The sequence below is a fragment of the Erythranthe guttata genome, chromosome 11 (assembly GCF_056151865.1).
Source record: "Erythranthe guttata isolate IM_541 chromosome 11, IM_541, whole genome shotgun sequence".
Lineage (NCBI taxonomy): Eukaryota > Viridiplantae > Streptophyta > Magnoliopsida > Lamiales > Phrymaceae > Erythranthe > Erythranthe guttata.
In genome coordinates, this window is record NC_142543.1 from 19,482,604 (window position 1) to 19,502,113 (window position 19,510).

Sequence of the window (19,510 nt, forward strand, 5' to 3'; positions counted from 1 at the left end):
AATTGTTGAAAATTATAGTTAAAAAATTTGTACAGAAAAAATATTAAAAATAAATAATTACATAAGTAACAATGAGGTAGGATTCTTCACGAGTTAGTTTTAATTTTGATAATTGTTAAAAATTATAGTTAGAAATTAGTAGAGAAAAAATATTAAAAATAAATAATTACACAAATACCATTAGGGTTTTTTAGGGTTGCCCAACGTTTATTTCTTTTACATATAAGATATAAATAAATACATAGATGGTTGTTATATGTAATTAAAAAAATAGTATGTAAAATATATATATATCCGGATGATATATATTGATATATATAGATTGATATGACAAACCTTCTTTCAATATAAATTGATATGTTTACTATATATGGACATAATTAAAATAAATGATATTTAACTCTAAAAGATAACAAATATAAATGATTAATAAAATATAATAAATACATGAATCTAAATTTATAAAATATATTAATGCATTAAATTTATTTTAAAAGATTCTGAATATTATTATAATAAAAATATCGAATTTCTTTTGCTTAGAATTCGAAAATTTTCAAAATCTTTTAAAATTAAAAAATATATACGTTATTTAAAAAAAAATCGAAAATATATACATAATATAAAAAAAATGAATATTATGCATTAAAGAATAAATATTTTTCGAATTTATATATAGATTAAATACATTAAAGAATATATGTATATGTGGTAATCTTTAATATATAGATTAAATAGTACAATTAAAAAAAATATATTTTTTTATAATTATTTTTAATGGATGGATATTCGAATATTCCAAAATATTGAAAATTCCAAAAAAAAAAAAAACAACTATATTCCTTTATTTTAATATTTGAATATTAAAAAATGTTTTTTTTTCTGAAAATTATTTGAATATTCGTAAAAAAATAGAGTATAATGAATTTTTTCAATAAATATATTTTGAAATACTTAAATTATAAATAAGATTTTTTTATTTCGAATTTATAAAATATTGACTTTGGAAATAATATATATACTTTAAATGAGTGTATAAATGTTAAATAGGAAATAACTTAAATACATACCAAAATAAAATTGACAACTGACCAATTAAAGAATCCACCTCATCAATTGAACTCCAACTAAGCAATTTTGATAAATGATATCATTATTTGTCACATGTCAATTATTGAGGGCATAGATCTTCTTTTTATATTATATATAGATAATGACCTATAATAACACATAAAGATAATATAGTTATTTCCTAAACTAATAAGAAAATTACATCAAGTTTATGTAATTAATTAATAATGAAAATATGCATTTATTTGAAAATAGACAATACAAAGTAGCTCTGCAGAAAATCCACCTGCTAGATTTCCAAATATTCTACTGTTACTAATTTACAAAAAAAGATTAAACCTAGTTTTTCCAGTGTTTCCCATCCTACCCTCAGACAATACCCAAATTTCCCTTTCCACATAAAACCAAACGAGAAGTGTACAAGAAAGTCATTACCAAGAATCCCCAGGGGCAAAACCGGGTTTTCGTAAGCTGTCGTCGATTTCCATTTATAGCTTGGAGGGCAAGTCATCGGCCATCGCCACTGGCCAACGCGTAGGTTCGGAACTACCTTCAGTCAACCGTGGGTCCCTTCTCCGAACCCAATTTAACTGCAGACGACGCTTCTCCGAGCCTCAGGTTCGGAAAAAGCCGAACCATAATTATGGGTTTTCCCGCTCATTCACACACACACACACAGTCTTACTTAGTCGAGTGGAGAAAAGAGGGAAAGTATCAGACACTCTTCTTCTCTTCGCACCTTCAAATGCGCTCTGCCTTTTCTTATTCATGGCTAGGTAAAAAAATATTCAGACCACCTATTTTTTTCTGTCCGAGAATAAATTTTTCAAATGGATAGTAGGTAAATAAAAGTTTCAAATGATTTATCCAAAATTAAATGTATAATTTCTTATGGGTTCGATTTAGAATGATCGATTTGTCTGAATGCTGCGGCCATGGATGGATGTATTATATAGAAACAAAATCTAATCAAGATTCAATTTTTATTGTGAGAAATTATTTGTTTCTGGTTTGGGTTTTTTTGATTGAGCTGCGGTTTCAGTCAGCTACAGTTGATTAGGGTTCTTCAATCTATTGTGGGCTCAATCGAATAATTTGATTGATGGGTTGGGTTTCTTTTTGGACAATGCAATTTGAGTGTAACATGTTATTCTGAGCTTATAAATTTAACAGTGATAAAATGGAGATTGTGTCGAAACAGATAGGATAACGATCGGTTTTGTTTTTCGATATTATCTGATGTTGCAGTGATTAGATGTTTATTTCACGGATAAGTAATCCTCTGTTTCTGTAGAATATTCAAGAATTGCCTTTATTCTGTTTCTTGCAAAATGCAGTTCTGTTTTTGGTTGTAGTGTTTTTTTTTTCTTTTCGGGTTTGCGTTTACCGACTGTTTTAAGTGATGCAGGGCTTGGATTATCGATAGTCGGGGTCTTGCGAAAAAGGTGAAGAATGCCGGTATTTCGACTGCAAATCAAATCAATGATTGTGGAGCAAATTGGCAATGTCCCAACTGCCAATATCTCATCGATAATAGTGATGTAAGCCTCGATATTTTACTCATCAATTTGTTTTTACAAGCAATTCGACTCTTTATCACGTTCAATTACTAGAATTAGTGAACCCCGTTTCTTGTTTTTCTTTCTTTAGGCTTCTCACGATTGGCCTGGCCTTCCTGCTGGTGTAAAATTTGATCCGTCCGATGTTGAGCTATTAGAACATTTGGCTGCAAAATGTGGGGTTGGATTTGAAGGGCCCCACATGTTTATCGACGAATTCATCCCAACTTTAGAAGGTGACGAAGGGATATGTTACACTCATCCAGAAAATCTTCCTGGTTAGTTCAATAGCCAATATTTAGCTGGCCCGTGTTGTTATTTTTAGTTTATTGTTCTAAAAATCGGATCTTTATTCGGGCATTCTAGTTTATGATGCGGTGTTGAAGATTGGATTTTTATCGTTAAAGATTGGTTTTTTATTTCATTTTCAGGAGCGAAAAAAGATGGAACGAGTTTCCATTTCTTTTACAGAATAGTGAATGCATATGCTAGTGGCCAACGAAAACGGAGGAGAATCGAAGATCAAGAAAGAACTATAAAAGCTGCACATGTTCGTTGGCACAAAACGGGAAAAACCAAATCCGTGAAGGAAAACGGAGTTCAAAAGGGTTTCAAGAAAATCATGGTTTTATATGCAGGTTCAAAGACGGGATCCAAACCTGATAAATGTAATTGGGTCATGCATCAGTACCATCTTGGATCCGACGAAGATGAGAGAGAAGGAGAATACGTTGTTTCGAAAATCTTTTATCAACCTCAGAAAGACAGGGACAAAAAAAACGAAGCTTCTTTGATCATCGAAGAAGAGTGTAATAATAATAATAATAATAATAATATTGTGAAAGTTGAAGAGATTCCGAGAACTCCCAAGACAAATACTCCGGATCCTCCTCGATCGGAGAAAACCCCCGTTTCCGATTGCTTCTCCAATGATTATCTTACGGAATTACTTGCTCAGGTTTTTATCAAATTCATATATTTATCGAAATTTAAATTCGCTTAATTGCTCAAAATATATTGTTAATTGAGAATGCATTCTCCAAAAATACATTTTTGCATTCTTTTATTACAACATGTGAATGCACACTTACTGTCATAACTAATTGTCTAACGTGTCCCGTTTGAAGGATGAAATGGAAGCTGTTGATTTAAGTGGAGGGGAGTCTCTATTGTGCAACGAGATAATCGGTTCTTACGGCACGTTCGATGATTTAAGACCAAACTACCCTCAAGTTGGTGGAGATTTTACGTGTGGAATTGCCGATCTTGAGAACATAGAACTCGACACTCCACCGGATTTCCAGCTTAATGTAAGAAGCTCTTTAGTTACTACTTGCTTTTAGAAGTTTATGATTTTCTAGGCCATTACATCATTATTGATTTAATGTTTTTCTTTTGCAGGATTTGCAGTTTGCTTCTCAAGACAGTGTCTTTGATTGGTTGGATCGGTTATAGAAGACGATAATGGAATGACACGATTCGTGCCTTTTCCCGAGTTCCCGATCGGATTTTTACTACATTCAAGAAACCATCTAACAAGAAAAAAAAATAATAAAAAAAAAGAAGAAAAAAGAAAAGAAAAGAGTGAAATTGTAGTTGAAGAAGTTGAGGTTGGACAGTGAACAACATATGTTATTACTATTAGAGCAGTTTCTTTTTGTGGGCTCTGATTTTGTTGTACTCCTAAATCCTTAAAATTTGTATTATTGTGATATGTACTAACTTGTATTGTATGATTCTCTATCTTCTTGATTATGTTTTATGTTAATATTTGTGGATGTTTCATTTTTATTTTTTTTAATTATTAGTATTATTCATTTTTATTTATTTTGAGTTTCAGAAGAATTAATTTGATTTTTTTCTCAAAAGAATAAATAAATAAATTGAATTCATTATTATAAAAGGGTAAATTACAAACAGCCCCCTGAGGTATGGTCAAATTACAAAAACACCCCTCTTGTTTGGATAATTACAACCACCCCCTCAACTCCTCAAATTTAGTGGAATCTTCGAGATTATATGGAATATTATCACCTTTGTACCCGTTTTATCCCATTCAAACTCTACATTATGAAGCAAGATGATCATAATATGTGATTTTTAGCTTGTATATATCAGTTTGTGGTGCATCGGAAACTGTATTTTTACACAAAACAAGTACAAACTAGAGCACATTTCGCGGAATCTAGATGCTTATGTTGAATTTGGCACCATAAGGGTGGAGGTGTAAGAAAAAATCATAGTTGAGGGGGGTAAATGTAATTATCCAAACAAGAGGGGAGTTTTTGTAATTTGACCATACATCAGGGGTGTTTGTAATTTACCCATTATAAAACGATGTTATGTCATTTTCTGAGGCTGGTATTGATATTTAAAAGAGGTCTCACTCTATATGTTATCTCAAGTCATACTATTATTTTAAATTGGAAAGGGAAAGTTAGGTCAATGTTTTTTTCTTAAATCACCTATAAATAATACTAGACCAATCATTGATTATTAACAAACAAATGAAAGTCAATTTCAAGGTCTTGTTTCTAATAACTATAATTCAATTTAGATAATTTTTATTTAGGGCGATTTACGGATACCCCTGAGGTAAGGTTAAATTACAAAAATACCCGTTTATGTTTGAGTAATTACAACCATCCCTCAACTACGAATTGTCTTACTCTTACACGTTCACCCATATAGTGTCAAAGTTACCTACTGAAAAAAGGTTTTTTTGTACGATAACACATAGTTGAAGGGGGTTACTGTAATTATTGAAACATGAGAAGTTTTTTCGTATTTTGAGCATAACTCAGGGGATGGCTGTAATTTGCACTATTTTTTTTTAATAAAAAGTAAGAAAAAGTCTACGGAAAAATACAATTTTCATCCTCCAAATTTGCACTGATAATCTGATATCACAATTGGTTTTCAATGTTTATAAAAAACACATTTATTCCCTAACGTCTAACGTAATCAAGCTTGTGCACATCACTACCTTAATTGATGAATTAACGGTAAATTGACGAAAATTGCCAAAAATGTTAGATTATTGAAACATGAAAACCAAAGATGTTTTTATGAAGACAAGGTGGACAAATGTAAAATCGGTGCAAACTTGAGAGACCAAAAAAGTTTTTGTTAACCCAAAGTGGACAAATGTGTAATTGGTGCAAACTTGAGGAATGAAAATTGTAATTTTTTCATTAAAAAAATATTTGTAGGCCAACAAATCCCCATCAACTGGGAAACAAGCAACCCAACCACCAAGACCAGCAGATCAAAAACAGTTAAGGCCAACACCACATGAGACAACAACTACTCACAATTCAAATTTCAAAATCTTAACTTACTTAATATCAACAATTATTAAAACCTAGTACCAAGTTTAATTTTCTTGAAGTTCATCAAAAAAACTATTTCGTCAATAAGAACTTAATAGTAGCAATCGAACAAAGGTCGAAAAAAAAAATACGAGCGCCGGCATCTATATATTCCCTTTACTTCTATCGAACGGTACAAATCGAGAACAAGCTACAGTAATTCACAAAAATAAATTACCCCCTAACTAACAGTAAAAAATTTCGAAAAAAAGAAGTGCCATGAAATCGAGAGGTCAGTCATAAAAAAAAAAAGTCATTCCCCCCCCCCCCCCCCCCCCCCCCCCCCCCCCCAAAAAAAATATAATCAAGAAAATGGAAGCAAAAAGCTTCTCTTTTTCTTGCATGAAGTATGGAGTTTTTATCCTCTGTTTCTCATCTCTCTTCTCTTATGCAATTCCCAGGTAAAAGATAACTGAACTCCTCTGCATTCTCCAATAGATATGGCGGAAAATGAACGGCTGAAAACGAATGAGGAATCGGTCCTAAATTCCCAATAATATCCCTAAAAGTATATTCCTCCGGCAACATGTCGTACAAATCGGCCCCTCTGCATATAATATCCTGAATCCTCTTCGGGTCAAGAAAATGACTGAACCTCACTCTGTCGTTATGGCTATACGCCTTCATCTTGAATATAAAATCGCTAATCTTTCGAAAGCAGAAGCTGCAATGCCAGCCTGAATCGGACAAGAGATAATCCGACTGTCTGAAATGCGCGTACTTTGTTTTCCCATGTTTGTACCTATGCACCGAAGCCCGCCAGCTCAGCTGATTGTGGCGGAACTCGAACGAGTACAAGTAATTCTTGAGCTCGAGATGGATAACGTCGGGAATTTCATCGCACCATCGGAGTAGGTTGATCGTGTGGCTACTAGGAATTTCGTCCACGTCGGACATTATTAGTAAATCGTCGTCTTCGATCCCCGCGTTCTTGAGGAGGTGGTCTAGCGCGAGGCGTTGGTATGCTTCTTCGATGAAGGGGTTCTCGCCCTTCCGGAACCCTCCGGAAACTACGCCGTAGCTGAGACGGGCTTTTACGAAATCGAACTCGGATTTGTGCTCCGCGAAGTTTAGTGGTTTTGGTAAGGCGGTGAAGGTTGAGTTCGATTCGAGGAGGACAAAACGGGTGATGTAAGGGTAGAGTTCTTTCCATCGGATCTTGAGCATTTCGATTTCGTTGCTGAACAGGACTGCGTCGAATACGCGGCGGGGGAATTCCCGGGGCCGCCAGCCGTGGAGGCGGCAGAGGCTGGTGGTGGGGATGATGGGGTGGTAGTAGTGTGTGATGGGGGTGAACGGCTTGGGGGGTGACTGCCATAGGGGGCGGAGGAAGTAGGTTATTTTTTGACCGTGGCAGTATACTCCGAAGGTGACAGCTGGTACGAAGACGAAGAGGAAGAAGAGTATCTTGAAATCGAGGCCGTTGAGGAGGCAGCGGACTCGAGACATGCTTAGGATCGACGACGGTGAAGATTGCTGCATATTAAAACAACAAAAACAAAAAAAAATTAGTTTCATTAAGAAAATTTAATTCAAAACCAGTGTTTAAAAGTTAAAACTAATTGTTCTTCTTCTCATTGAGAAAATTCATCACACTTTTTCGACATTGTTTTAAGATTTTACAATAACATATCTTCTTCCCTAGGATATATACATACACATATACATACACACTAACTGTATAATGAAGATCACCAACAAAGAAGAAGCACTAATTTTGAAAATTAACTGAAGCACAAATCATAAAACAATCAACATTCTGCTAAAAACAACAAAAAAATTAAATAAATAATTAAAAAAAAAACCACAAAAAACAATTAATAAATTCTAGAGAGAGAGAGAGAGATACAAACCTGACCACAAACATCTTCGAATATGTCATCACTCTTTTTAGAAGTATAATAATCATCACAACTCATTTTATTTCTCCCACAGAAATCAGAATGCTCGTCGCCTTTTTCAATTTCTCTGCAAATTATCGCTAATCCAAAATCTCGCGGAAAAAAAAAGAAGCTTCCTTTTTTTCGTTTTTTCTTCGAATTTATCCCCCTCCGTGAATGGTGGAGAGGGGAAGGAATTGATCGAGGAATTAGGGTAATGAAATTGATTCAATTGTTTCTTAAAACATGCAGTTTTGATTGGGAAACGGGTCGGGTTTAGGAGGTTTTCGTCTCCGATTTAACTTGTTCGTCTTTCTCTCTCTCTCTCTCTCTCTGGAAATTTTTACAGGTTTTTTCTAGAGAGAGAGAGAGGGAGGGGACGATTATATAATATTATAAAATGTAATAGGAGTTGGAATAGAAATAGAATTGCACGAGAACAGAAAAAGTTTATCCATACTATAATAGATTCCTATTAGGAATATAATTAGTAATAAAATAATAATGATAATTACAAACGTGGGAGGATAAATCTGCGGCGGACCACATGGTAACTAACCCTGCACACTTTACTTTCTTCTCCTCTAAATCACAAAATTCATCTTTTTTACCCCCTAGAAAATTTAATTATTTTTTCTACGGCGAATTACAAAAATGCCATCACATGGGACTTAAATGCATTTTGGTCAAAAAAAAAAAACAGTCAATCAATTAAGCCTATCCCCATGTCTTTAGTCTAAAATACCCTCATTAATATAATTCTTATCAATTCAACTCATTATGCTCTAACTTCCTTAATATTACACATTGACCCCGGATTTTAACAAATATATCACATTAACCCGCAAAACTTTTTTTTTCAGAAAATAATTTTTTTTCTGAAATATTTATTTTCTCGCCAGATTCCGGCGCTGACCGCCGGTCTCCGGCGTTGACATTTTTTTTTTTTGAATTTTTTTTTCTTAGAAGAAAAAAATATTTTAATTAATATTACTGTTTTAGCTACTAAATTACTGTCTCAGACAGTAATATTACTGTTTGGGACAGTAATATTATGAATATTATTTTTCCGAACAGTAATATTATGAATATTATTTTTCCGAACAGTAATATTATTAATATTATTGTCTAAGACAGTTAAATTACTGTTGCAGACAGTAATTTAGCATCTAAGGCAGTACTATTAATTAATATATTTAAAAAAAAATGAAAAAAATCAATTAACAGTTAAATTACTGTCTCCGACAGTTAAATAACTGCTGGAGACAGTAATTTAGCAAACGAATACAGTAATATTAATTAAAAATATTTTTTTTAAGAATAAAAAAGTCAATTAACAGGTAAATCACTGTCTCCAACAGTTAAATAACTGCTGGAGACAGTAATTTAGCAACGAATACAGTAATATTAATTAAAATATTTTTGAAGAAAAAAAAAAGTCAATTAACAGTTAAATTACTGTCTCCGGCAGTTACATAACTGCTGGAGACAGTAATTTAGCAGCCAAGACAGTAATATTAATTAAAAAAAAAAATTAAGAAAAAACAAAATTATAAAAAAAAAAAAAAAAGTCAACGCCGGAGACCGGCAGTCTCCGGCGGTCAACGCCGGAATATGGCCGGAAAAAAAAACATAAAAAAAAAGATATTTTCTGAAAAAAAAAAATTTGGGGGGTTAATGTGATATATTTGTTTAAATCCGGGGTCAATGTGTAATATTAAGGAATTTAGAGCATAATTGGTGAAATTGATAAGAATTAGGGTTAAAATTGGGGTCAAAATTGAAATTAGGGTTAAAATTGGTTAATTGATGAAATTGGGCTAAATTGGGGTGTAAATCATGAAATTGGAGTTGAATTGAGTTTCAATGAATTGGGGGTAATTTTGATATATATAAAAGGATTTTCCTTATTTGCAAATAAGTTTGAATGTGGTGGTGGATTTATTTGAAAGACAAAAAAATTGAATGTCCTCTTTTAATTAAGTGTCATTGTCATGGGCCTATTTGTCATTACCCATTTTTTCTATTAAGAGATACATGATATTATCAATTTGTTTTATTATTTAATTTAAATTCTATTAGAAGAAACAAACAAGTAGAAGGAAACAAATTGACTATCTACACCTAATTAGGGTGAGATTGGTAGGGCAGTCGTACTTGTTAAATTACTGTCGTTATCGGAATTTCGGTATTATAAAATTTATTAACATTGCATGTCAAAAAATTTGGTATACAAAAAAATCGGCATGGGGTTTATACTATGCTACAGTGCGTGAAATATAGGTGGTACATCTTTACCATTCATGCACATACATTGATGTGTGTACATCAACAGTAAAAATCTATCTGGTGTTATCTTCATCGAGTGTAGCATAAAAAATAACCATCCGTGCTTTAAAGTATGATATTGGTAATGATAATTACCAATTTATGTTAACTATTATTTGAGTCAAAATCGAAAATCATTTTTTCAAAGTAATTTAACGCATATACTTATTTAAAATACACAAAACTAGTATTTAAGATATAAATATTGTAGATATATGTTGTTAACTTACCTAATATAAAATATTTATTCAATTTAATTAACATCATTTTTTACTAAGATAAATTTCATATAAATTTAATACATTGTTGTCATTTAAATATGAATACAACAAGTGGAGTAACTTTGCAATATGACAGCATTTTGGGCAATAATATTTATGGGAAAAATTACAATCTCACCCCTCAAGTTTGCAAAAAAATCACATTTGGTACCCATATTCATAAAAAAAACACATTCAGTCCCTCATGTTTCAATAATTTAATATTTTTTTGTCATTTTCCTCAATTTACCGTTAGTGCATCAGGCAGTGATGAACACAATCTTGATTTTGTTAGTACTAACAGATAATTCACGCATATGACTAAAAATGTCGAATTTTTGAAACATGAGGGACCAAATATGTTTTTTTTATAAACATAAGAGACCAAATGTGAAACTAATGCAAATTTGAGGGCCTATAGTAATAAAATAATGTAATCTAGTTAGGTGTAATTTGACTTTTGTATATGGTTTCGGGTTTCGGGTTTCGGGTTTCGGGTTTCGGTATTTTCCAATATTTATGAACACTATATAAATCAGAGAAATTTCATCCAAATGACAGAGAGTACTTCCAATTTATTTAATAATTTCCAAATAAAGAAAAAAAGAAAAAGATTAAGAAATACGAAATAAATCTGTTTTTGTCAAACTTCACACAGCAAAAGTCCGTTAAATTACAGAAATTTATTTACTATATATATATATATATATATATATATATATATATATATATATATATATATATATATATATATATATATACAATCTCCGTTACACAAAATTCAGGTGGTAGAAAGGATCGAGAAAATGGCGACTGATAATAAAACTACGGCGATCGAGCACTGGGCGTATGCTCGGGTCGGGTTACTGGGTAATCCGAGCGATGTGTACAATGGGCGCACGATTTCATTTAGCCTCGGCAATTTCTGGGCTTCGGTTAAACTAGAACCCTCCGATAATTTGTTGATCGTTCCTCACCCAGCTCACGATCTTGTTCAATTCGATTCTCTCTCTCATCTGGTTTCTCTCTCTCTCTCTCCATTTTTTTTTGCTTTCTCTGTTTTTGTTAACCATAATTTGTGAAATAGATAAATTTGAAATTGGCTGTGGTTTTGGATAATGGGGGTTTCTGGAAATTGTTTTGTTTGATTATAAGTTGTTAGTTTTGGTTTAATTCTGGGATGTGTTAGAGATCGACTGATTTGGTAGCTGGAATTAAGATGAATGAATTTAAGTGCTAATGTTGAATTAATTTGGAATGTTACTTCTGATGTAGATCTGATCCATGGTTAATGGAGATTTAATTTTGATTAATTATGGCCTAATCGTGCTACTCTTTTAATTTTTTTGGTTAATGTGTTTTATTTGTGTAGGTTACTCGGTTGCAAAGCGATGGCTATTACGGAGGGGTACGTTTGCTTATAGCGATCTGTAAAATCTTCAGCAACTATTGCAAGGATAATGGCATCACTTTACATGACGGGAATTTTACGATGTCTTACGATACAAACATACCTCGCCAGGTAATGGCTTTACGATGTTCTTTTTTTTTAGTGGTCGTGGTTTATATGATTTCAGTTCTTGGCAATTCATAATTTTATCGGAATATTTGAATTCTCGGTACTCTGTTAATCTTTGTAGTGTGTAATAGGCTAGCGATATCTTAGAAGCGGATAAGCTAAAAGCCCATGTTTTGCTAAAATTTGAATTAACTAGTTCTTGAGAATCCAATTCTATAATCACATAGTTCTGTTGCAATGCAGTAGTTAATTATATATCTCTAAAAATATAATATGGCATCACAAATTTCCAACTTTAGGCTATGGCAATCGTTCGTCCGGATTCCTGTCTATTTATGTTGAAGCGAAATCAAGAACACACTCGGTTGTGTTTTAACCACCTTAAGTTTCACATCCATTTTCTCGTTGTTGGACTCTGCATAATTTAGATGCAGAAATAAGTTGCTATTTTTTTTTTTTTTTTTTTTGCCTAAGATTTCAAGAATATGAATTAACATTCAAGTTTCTCTTTTTATTGCTCAATGCCCTTCCCCAGAAATGCACGAATTCGGCTATATTTTCACTCATTACATTTGATTACGTAGTTTTTTTTCTCTTAAATCAACCACTTTTGAACTTTATTCTCTTTTTTTTTTCCTTAAATTGAATCAGACGGGGCTTTCTGGTTCGAGTGCAATAGTATGTGCTGCACTTAGTTGCCTTCTCGATTTCTACAAAGTGAGGCACCTCATAAAAGTGGGCGTCCGCCCAAACCTTATCCTCAATGCAGAGAAGGAATTAGGTATTGTTGCTGGTCTACAAGATAGAGTAGCTCAGGTTTACGGGGGCTTGGTCTATATGGTATGCGCACACACAGACTAGCGTTTCCTTTTCCCACTACTGAAAATTATCTTTTTAACCATTCCTTAAAAACAAAAATGTTTTAATTTTTTTCTCAAGGATTTTAACAAGAAACACATGGAAGATTTAGGGTACGGCGAATATACACCTATGGATGTGGATCTTCTTCCACCTCTCTATCTTATCTATGCTGAGAACCCCAGTGATTCTGGAAAGGTAATAAATAATTTTATCATTTATTTATGTATATATATATATATATATATATCTGTATATTTCAAGTTTGTGTGTGTGTGTGTGTGTGATGGAAGATTATTTTAATGCAGGTGCATAGTACAGTTCGTCAAAGATGGTTAAATGGTGATAAGTTCATTATATCATCACTTGAAGAGGTAGCGAATGTTGCATTAGAAGGAAGAACTGCGTTGATTGAAAAGGACCATGCAAAACTTGCAACCCTCATGAATCATAACTTTGATTTGCGAAGGTAAGAAACGCGCGCAAAATGTGGGTTCGAATGCTTTGTTACGCTTTGTTTGTCTGGATTTCTTTATACTTCACTTCCAATTTGACTTTTTTTTTTTTGCCGATATATAATTAGTTTGTAAAAAGCGACTCAAAGCAAAGGTAAAATAACCCTTGTCCATGTTAGTTGAATCTTGTTTTAGTACTTCTTTTGCAGTGGTGGAGCCAACATGGAGGCCATGGCCTCCAACCACTTGTCGAAAATTACCTTATTTTTACGTAGAAATTTGTTTTTTTTTTTTCCGAAAACAGTGCAGCATTGTGCCTCACTGCCTTGGATAGAGAATTTTTTGGCCTATGTTTGTTTATTAAGTGCTAAATGTTTTTACTCAGGCAAATGTTTGGTGATGAAGTACTTGGGGCAATGAACATAGAGATGGTCGAAATTGCAAGAAGAATTGGGGCCGCATCGAAATTTACGGGAAGTGGAGGGGCTGTTATTGTATTCTGCCCTCAAGGACCTTCTCAAGCCAAGCTTTTAGAGGATGCCTGCAAAACTGCCGGTTTTCTCTTCCAACCGGTTAAAGTTATGCCCTCTTTTCTAACCGAAGTCGATCTTGGAACTATGTCAACTAGATGAAAACCGGATGAATCTATACACCCCCGGCTTTTCTGAACTACATCAATCTTTTCTTTTCTTTTTCAATTATTTTGTTTTTTAAAATTTTCGTGCTTTATGATGCACAAATAAGTGTAATTTCAACATTTTTTTGGTACAATCAAATGCAAAAGACTTCTTCCCTCTTTCTCCCTCTCATAGTGTGAATCACTAGTCACTAGTAACTAGTAACAATGTGCGTTATAACGTATCGACTTCTATCGATGAGATTTTCATGTGCAATTATGGATAATAAGTGTGCATGATAAACAGGTGCTGTTTTTCAACACAAGAGGAGGAAATATATGAAACTAAAGACCTGCATAACCGTCTAGATTCGAGAATGTTCTTCAAAAAACGAGACGAGACAATCCTTTGTAGAATATTACTTCACAAATCGATTTCATAATACGAGCATAAATCAATAATACAACACCAAGAAAACAATCATACCTTATTTATCACTGTTAATTCCCTCTTACAAAGAACTCAAGCCAACACTAGAATACTGTTTTCGTCTGTCTCCACTCGAAAGCAACATCAAAAAACCCTTCAGCCTCAAGACTCAACGGCATAAACGGTGGAAGCACGAAATCAAGAAGAAAACAGATTTCAATTCTCAAACACCTAAAATATCGAACATTCTTTATCACACTAGAATCAGTCACAGCAAAGGCAAACCCTAGTTTCTATATCTAAAACATCAACTCTACTTATATAACCGATGAGGAAACAAATCTTTTTTTCGAATACACACGAGATACAAATTTGAGCAACTGTGGCCAATTATACAGTTTCTAACAATTGCTACTTCTTTTTTTCTTTTCAAATCGGAGCACTCACTACATAAACGATATTGCTAAAACGAAAGACTATTGTTGTTCACCTAATACAGCCATGAGCTCGTGCGGCGAAGGCTCCCATATAGGCAGGTCGGTTAGCTGCTGCCTCAATCTTTCCTCTTGTGAAATGCACAATCTTTCAGCTATGTCGCATAAATTCGATACGTTTTCGATTATAGCTTCTTGTGCTTCAACCTACAAATTCATAGTAAATCATGTTCAAAATTAATTAAAATTATTAGCTCATCTTTAATAACTTTTTTTTTTGTTTTTGAATTTTATATGAGAATGGCTACCAAAATAAAACGCATCTGGAGAAATACCTGAGAGAGGAGATCGTCAACTATGCTCCGGCGAGTTGAATCCGACGCGGAATGGTCTTCTGAGGTGGAGGCTCCACCAAACGACGCCGTGGAATGCAGCTGCTGCCGCTCCGGTGAGTGTGTCTGGGCGCTCTGTTCCATATCCTTCAAGGTGTTCGACAAAAGTTCCCACCGACTGATTTCTGTTAAGTACTTGTCTCTCAACTTCAGGAGAGTCCTCTTCCTCCGTTCGCGAAGGTGCTTCCTCTCCACGGCCGGATCCGGCGGCGGAGGTGCGGCGGATGAGGTGACGGCGGCGGCGGCGGTGTCGGTGCGGGGGCGCTTCCTGCGCTTGTGGACGAAACCGTCGTCGTTCACCAGTTCCCACTCGTCGGGGTTTTCGTAGCCGGCGGCAGCGGCCATGGCTACATTCAGGTCCGTCGGGAAATTTGAGGTTTCCGACGACGAACAAAATACAGAGCGGATTTAATTTCAGTCGAAAAATTCAAAATATTGGGAATTATTTGAGCGGCAGAGCTCAGAAGTCGATTTCAACGTTGTTTTTATTGAACCTTTTATTGATTTTTCTATATTATCATTTCGGCCCCTAATCTATCATTTGTTTTTCAATTTACCTCCTCAAATTTAAAAACAAAATATATATATTATTCTATAGGCGCCTTATGAATATTTAACACCAATCCATCCCAAAATATTTTGTCTCTTGGAATAATATTTTTGAATATTTAGATTGTTATCAAATCAATATTAGGTAAATATGTAATTAAATATGAATTTTGAATATCTCATAAATATTGGGGTAAATTACGGCCACGACCCTTAGGTAATGTAGAATTACGAGGAACCCCCCTCTCATTTAGGTAATTACTAACACCTCCCTTAACTACGAATCTTCTTACACGTCCACCATTGAGGTATTAAATTTAAGGGTAAATTACACCCACACCCTTGAGGTATGCTAAAATAATTTTAAGGTCCCTGTGGTATCGATAATTACACTCACCCCCTTAAAACATAGTTAGAAACTCTAACGGGATAATGCATTGGATACGCTATTCCGATAGGATTTTAACGCACTATTAGTTTTCGAAAGCGGTGGAGACAACAAAGAGCTATGCGTGATTTAAGAAATGTTGGAGGAGCCATGTGACCTCATAAATGTTGTCTACACCACTAGCTAACAGTAATAGTCCGTTAGAATCCTATCGGAATAACGTATCCAATGAATCATCTCATTAGAGTTTCTAACTATGTTTCAGGGGGGTGAGTGTAATTATCGATATTACGGGGACCTTAAAGTTATTCAAGCATACCTCAAGGGTGTGGGTGTAATTTATCCTAAATTTAATTGAATCTTCTACATTATATGGAATATTCTCTCATTTTACCTCATTCGAGCTCCACATTTTGAAACAAGACGCTAGACTTGTAAATAATAGATTGTGGTGCATCAGAAACTACATTTTGTACAAAATGAGTACAAACTAAAGAACATTTCATGGAATCTACAAGATTATGTTGGATTTGACACCATAAAGGTGAACATGTATACAGATTCATAGTTGATGAAGTTGTTATAATTACCCAAACAATAAAATTTTATCTTCATAATTTGACTCTACATCAGGGAGTAACTGTAATTTATCCCAAATATTATATTTTGTATTAATTCTCTATAAATGCTCTGCGTTTTGAAAAACAAAAAGGATCAAATCGAAGTTTTATAATCCTATGTTGGCTTCGCTACTACATAAATACAAATTTGTGACGAAATACACAAATCAAATATTCTTGAATTTTATTGTCAAAGTATAATAAGTATTGCTTACATATTCATCCTTGAGTATATAGTTAGATTATAGTAAACATGAAATGCTTGTTGGTTGTATCATAATTCAAGAAACATGCATCTGCTTATGGCACGCTCGACTGATCGGGACCATTGGATCAGATAAAGATCCATTCATAATACGATTCGCAATCCAACGGTTAGCAGCTTCGGTGTAATGCACACCGTCCCAGCTGATAACCGCAGAAGGATTTGCACAAGAACCAGCATACATTTCGGTACCATTCACATTTCCTTTATTTCCGCACCAAACATCATAGTCGATTCCATGGTAGCCGCAGCATATTTCAAATTGGTCCTCAAATCCTGCAAATTTCAACAATTCTCCTCATAAAATAATGGTAACCTTTTTTTCTCTATTTGGGAATTACGGTCACACTCTTGAGATAAGGTCAAATAACGAAAAAACCCCTCATCTTTGAGTCATTACAATCACCCCTCAACTATGTACTGTCTTACGAAAAAAATCCGTCATTCAGCAGGTAAATTTCACACTGTAAAGGTGGACGTGTAAGATAATACATAGTTGAGAGGTGGTTGTAATTACTCAAATATGAGGGGGTTTTCGTAATTTACCCATACCTCAGGGGTGGCCATAATTTGCCCTTTTTTCGGATAATCTTGATTAAAAAAGATTGAATTTTTAGTGGTTTTTAAAATTTAGAAAAATATATATATTTAATGATCACCTTGATTTTTGGCTTGGCTGATTAATTCATACTTGGCTGCATACATGTCAACATAGACTAATGTAGCATATGTGAACTCTGCCCTTAGCTTCACAATTTCTTCTTTAAGTTGTTGATTGAATAGCAAAGCTACGTCGTTTTGGTCCTTCACGCAGCCAATCTCGTCGAGATACCCCGGCAAAGGATCCTTCACTTTCGCATGTGTCACCGGCAAACACCCGATGGGGCCCGTGTTGTGTACCCAAAATGCCCTTGCCCCTCTCTCATATAAAACCTTAATAAATAAATAAAAATCCAATCTTTATAAGCTTTTAAGATAGAAAAAAAAGGAAATTTACAGTTTTCACCCCTCAAGTTTTCTCCAATTTCATATTTGGTCCCCATGTTTACACAAAATATATTTGTGTCCCTCATGTTTCAATAATTTGACACTTTTGGCCATTTCCGTCAATTTACCGTTACTCCGTCAGTTACGGTGGTTATGGGAACACGTTTTATTCCGTTATTTTTAACGTAAATTGACGGAAAGGACTAAAGTGTTGAAGTTTTGAAACATGAGGGACCAAATGTGTTTTTTGTGAACATTGGGGACCAAATGTGAAATTTGAGCAAACTTGAGGGATGAAAACTGTATTTTTCCCAAAAAAAATTATACAAGGAATGATAAAACTTACTCTAATTTGTGAGATAAACTGGCTGACTACATTTCTTATGGCTGCTTTTTGCTGTTCAAGACTCAAACTACGTATACCGAAAGCGACATCGTTTTGTCCGATATCGAGTGTGAAAAGAGCCTTCGATAATCCGTCGGGATTCGGAAGCCGTTTCCTTAAACACTCATCCTTTGTTTCTTTGTAGAAATAAGCTGATCTATCTTTAAACTGAGTGTAATGCTCGACTTGGATCTCGAGTGGAAACGGGCTAACGCCGTTTTGGAACCAAGATTCGTTCACCCGTTGAATCGTTGCGCCACCTGTCGCAAAGTTCGCGCCTTGCTCGTAACTTGATCCTATCGAATCCAGGTATCCACTCAGGTACGGTTTCCCCAGATTATCAGCTTCATATATACGAAAAAAAGTTAACGTTAGCAAAATAAAAAAAAATAAAAAAAAAAAAAACCTTCATAATATTATTGAATTAAATCTTTTACCGATGAAGTCGATGATCAGTCGACCATCGGAGGCTCTGCCAGCTGGCATTTTGAAGTACGTCTCCCCCGAAGGCGGCCCTTCTGGATACAAAGCTGCAGCCAAACCTCCGGTGTCGGAATTGGAATCACCGAAGTTGTATATAGCAGAGTAATCACACGGTGGTAAATCTATCGTCTCGTCACCATTTGTTATCACGGTTAACGAGAAAACAAACCATAAAACTAAAACCACCGGTAATTCCATCGTCGTATTTTTTTTTAAATTTTTTTTCGGGTGGAATAATACCTAGGACTCGGGTATTAGATATTCATTATATATAGACAGATCAATTCGATCTGTCCCGTAATTAGATTATCGTAATTGTACAGTATAATAGTAACTAAGTCACCACAATTTCTTATTTAGTACTATGGTAATAATCTAGTTGCTTTAGGTGATCTAATTCAGCTGAAGTGGTAATAATATCGAAAAATGTTAATCTAGTCGCCGCAATTTTGTCTTATTTTTCAGACATAATCGTGACTTGCTGACTTATGTAAATATAATCGTAATCCCGCGTCGCAATTACACAAATTCCATTCATGCACTAAGTTTCTTTCTATCTTATCTATATTACTACCTTTTTTTTTTTGCAATGGTAAAGATTCGATTTTTATGACATCTTTCGAGCAACTTTTTAATCCAAGAATTAAGACAGGGGATCGG

The 19,510-nt window shown here is 34.2% G+C and overlaps 5 protein-coding genes across 6 annotated transcripts; 2 read left to right on the top strand and 3 right to left on the bottom strand.

Annotated features, from left to right (window-relative positions):
* The first annotated feature begins 1,571 nt into the window (after positions 1–1,571).
* LOC105960879 (SUPPRESSOR OF GAMMA RESPONSE 1) lies at positions 1,572–4,421 on the top strand. Of its 2 annotated transcripts, none has more exons than XM_012985091.2 (6): positions 1,572–1,847; positions 2,480–2,612; positions 2,722–2,908; positions 3,062–3,588; positions 3,758–3,940; positions 4,032–4,421. In XM_012985091.2, exons 1-6 carry the CDS (start codon positions 1,840–1,842, stop codon positions 4,083–4,085), a joined length of 1,092 nt encoding a protein of 363 aa, XP_012840545.2. In that variant the 5' UTR covers positions 1,572–1,839; the 3' UTR covers positions 4,086–4,421. The 2 variants fall into 2 exon arrangements, with proteins under 2 accessions (XP_012840545.2, XP_088681772.1); XM_088825646.1 differs by having other exon boundaries at positions 1,847–1,912.
* A 1,604-nt stretch (positions 4,422–6,025) lies between these two features.
* On the bottom strand, positions 6,026–8,339 carry LOC105961016 (uncharacterized). Its single transcript, XM_012985246.2, has 2 exons — positions 7,855–8,339; positions 6,026–7,477 (listed from the first exon to the last, which is right to left on the bottom strand). The coding sequence occupies exons 1-2, from the start codon at positions 7,918–7,920 to the stop codon at positions 6,374–6,376; spliced, it is 1,170 nt and encodes a 389-aa protein (XP_012840700.2). The 5' UTR covers positions 7,921–8,339; the 3' UTR covers positions 6,026–6,373.
* Positions 8,340–11,218: 2,879 nt separating this feature from the next.
* On the top strand, positions 11,219–14,100 carry LOC105961017 (glucuronokinase 1). The gene is made up of 6 exons (XM_012985247.2): positions 11,219–11,488; positions 11,842–11,991; positions 12,640–12,828; positions 12,928–13,044; positions 13,155–13,315; positions 13,687–14,100. Exons 1-6 carry the CDS (start codon positions 11,276–11,278, stop codon positions 13,931–13,933), a joined length of 1,077 nt encoding a protein of 358 aa, XP_012840701.2. The 5' UTR covers positions 11,219–11,275; the 3' UTR covers positions 13,934–14,100.
* A 173-nt stretch (positions 14,101–14,273) lies between these two features.
* Positions 14,274–15,641, bottom strand: LOC105960880 (cryptic loci regulator). Its single transcript, XM_088825452.1, has 3 exons — positions 15,117–15,641; positions 14,838–14,988; positions 14,274–14,478 (listed from the first exon to the last, which is right to left on the bottom strand). The coding sequence occupies exons 1-3, from the start codon at positions 15,516–15,518 to the stop codon at positions 14,441–14,443; spliced, it is 591 nt and encodes a 196-aa protein (XP_088681578.1). The 5' UTR covers positions 15,519–15,641; the 3' UTR covers positions 14,274–14,440.
* Positions 15,642–16,889: 1,248 nt separating this feature from the next.
* Positions 16,890–19,154, bottom strand: LOC105960822 (GDSL esterase/lipase At5g14450). The gene is made up of 4 exons (XM_088825449.1): positions 18,805–19,154; positions 18,329–18,711; positions 17,655–17,928; positions 16,890–17,271 (listed from the first exon to the last, which is right to left on the bottom strand). The coding sequence occupies exons 1-4, from the start codon at positions 19,046–19,048 to the stop codon at positions 17,012–17,014; spliced, it is 1,161 nt and encodes a 386-aa protein (XP_088681575.1). The 5' UTR covers positions 19,049–19,154; the 3' UTR covers positions 16,890–17,011.
* Between the last annotated feature and the right edge of the window lie 356 nt (positions 19,155–19,510).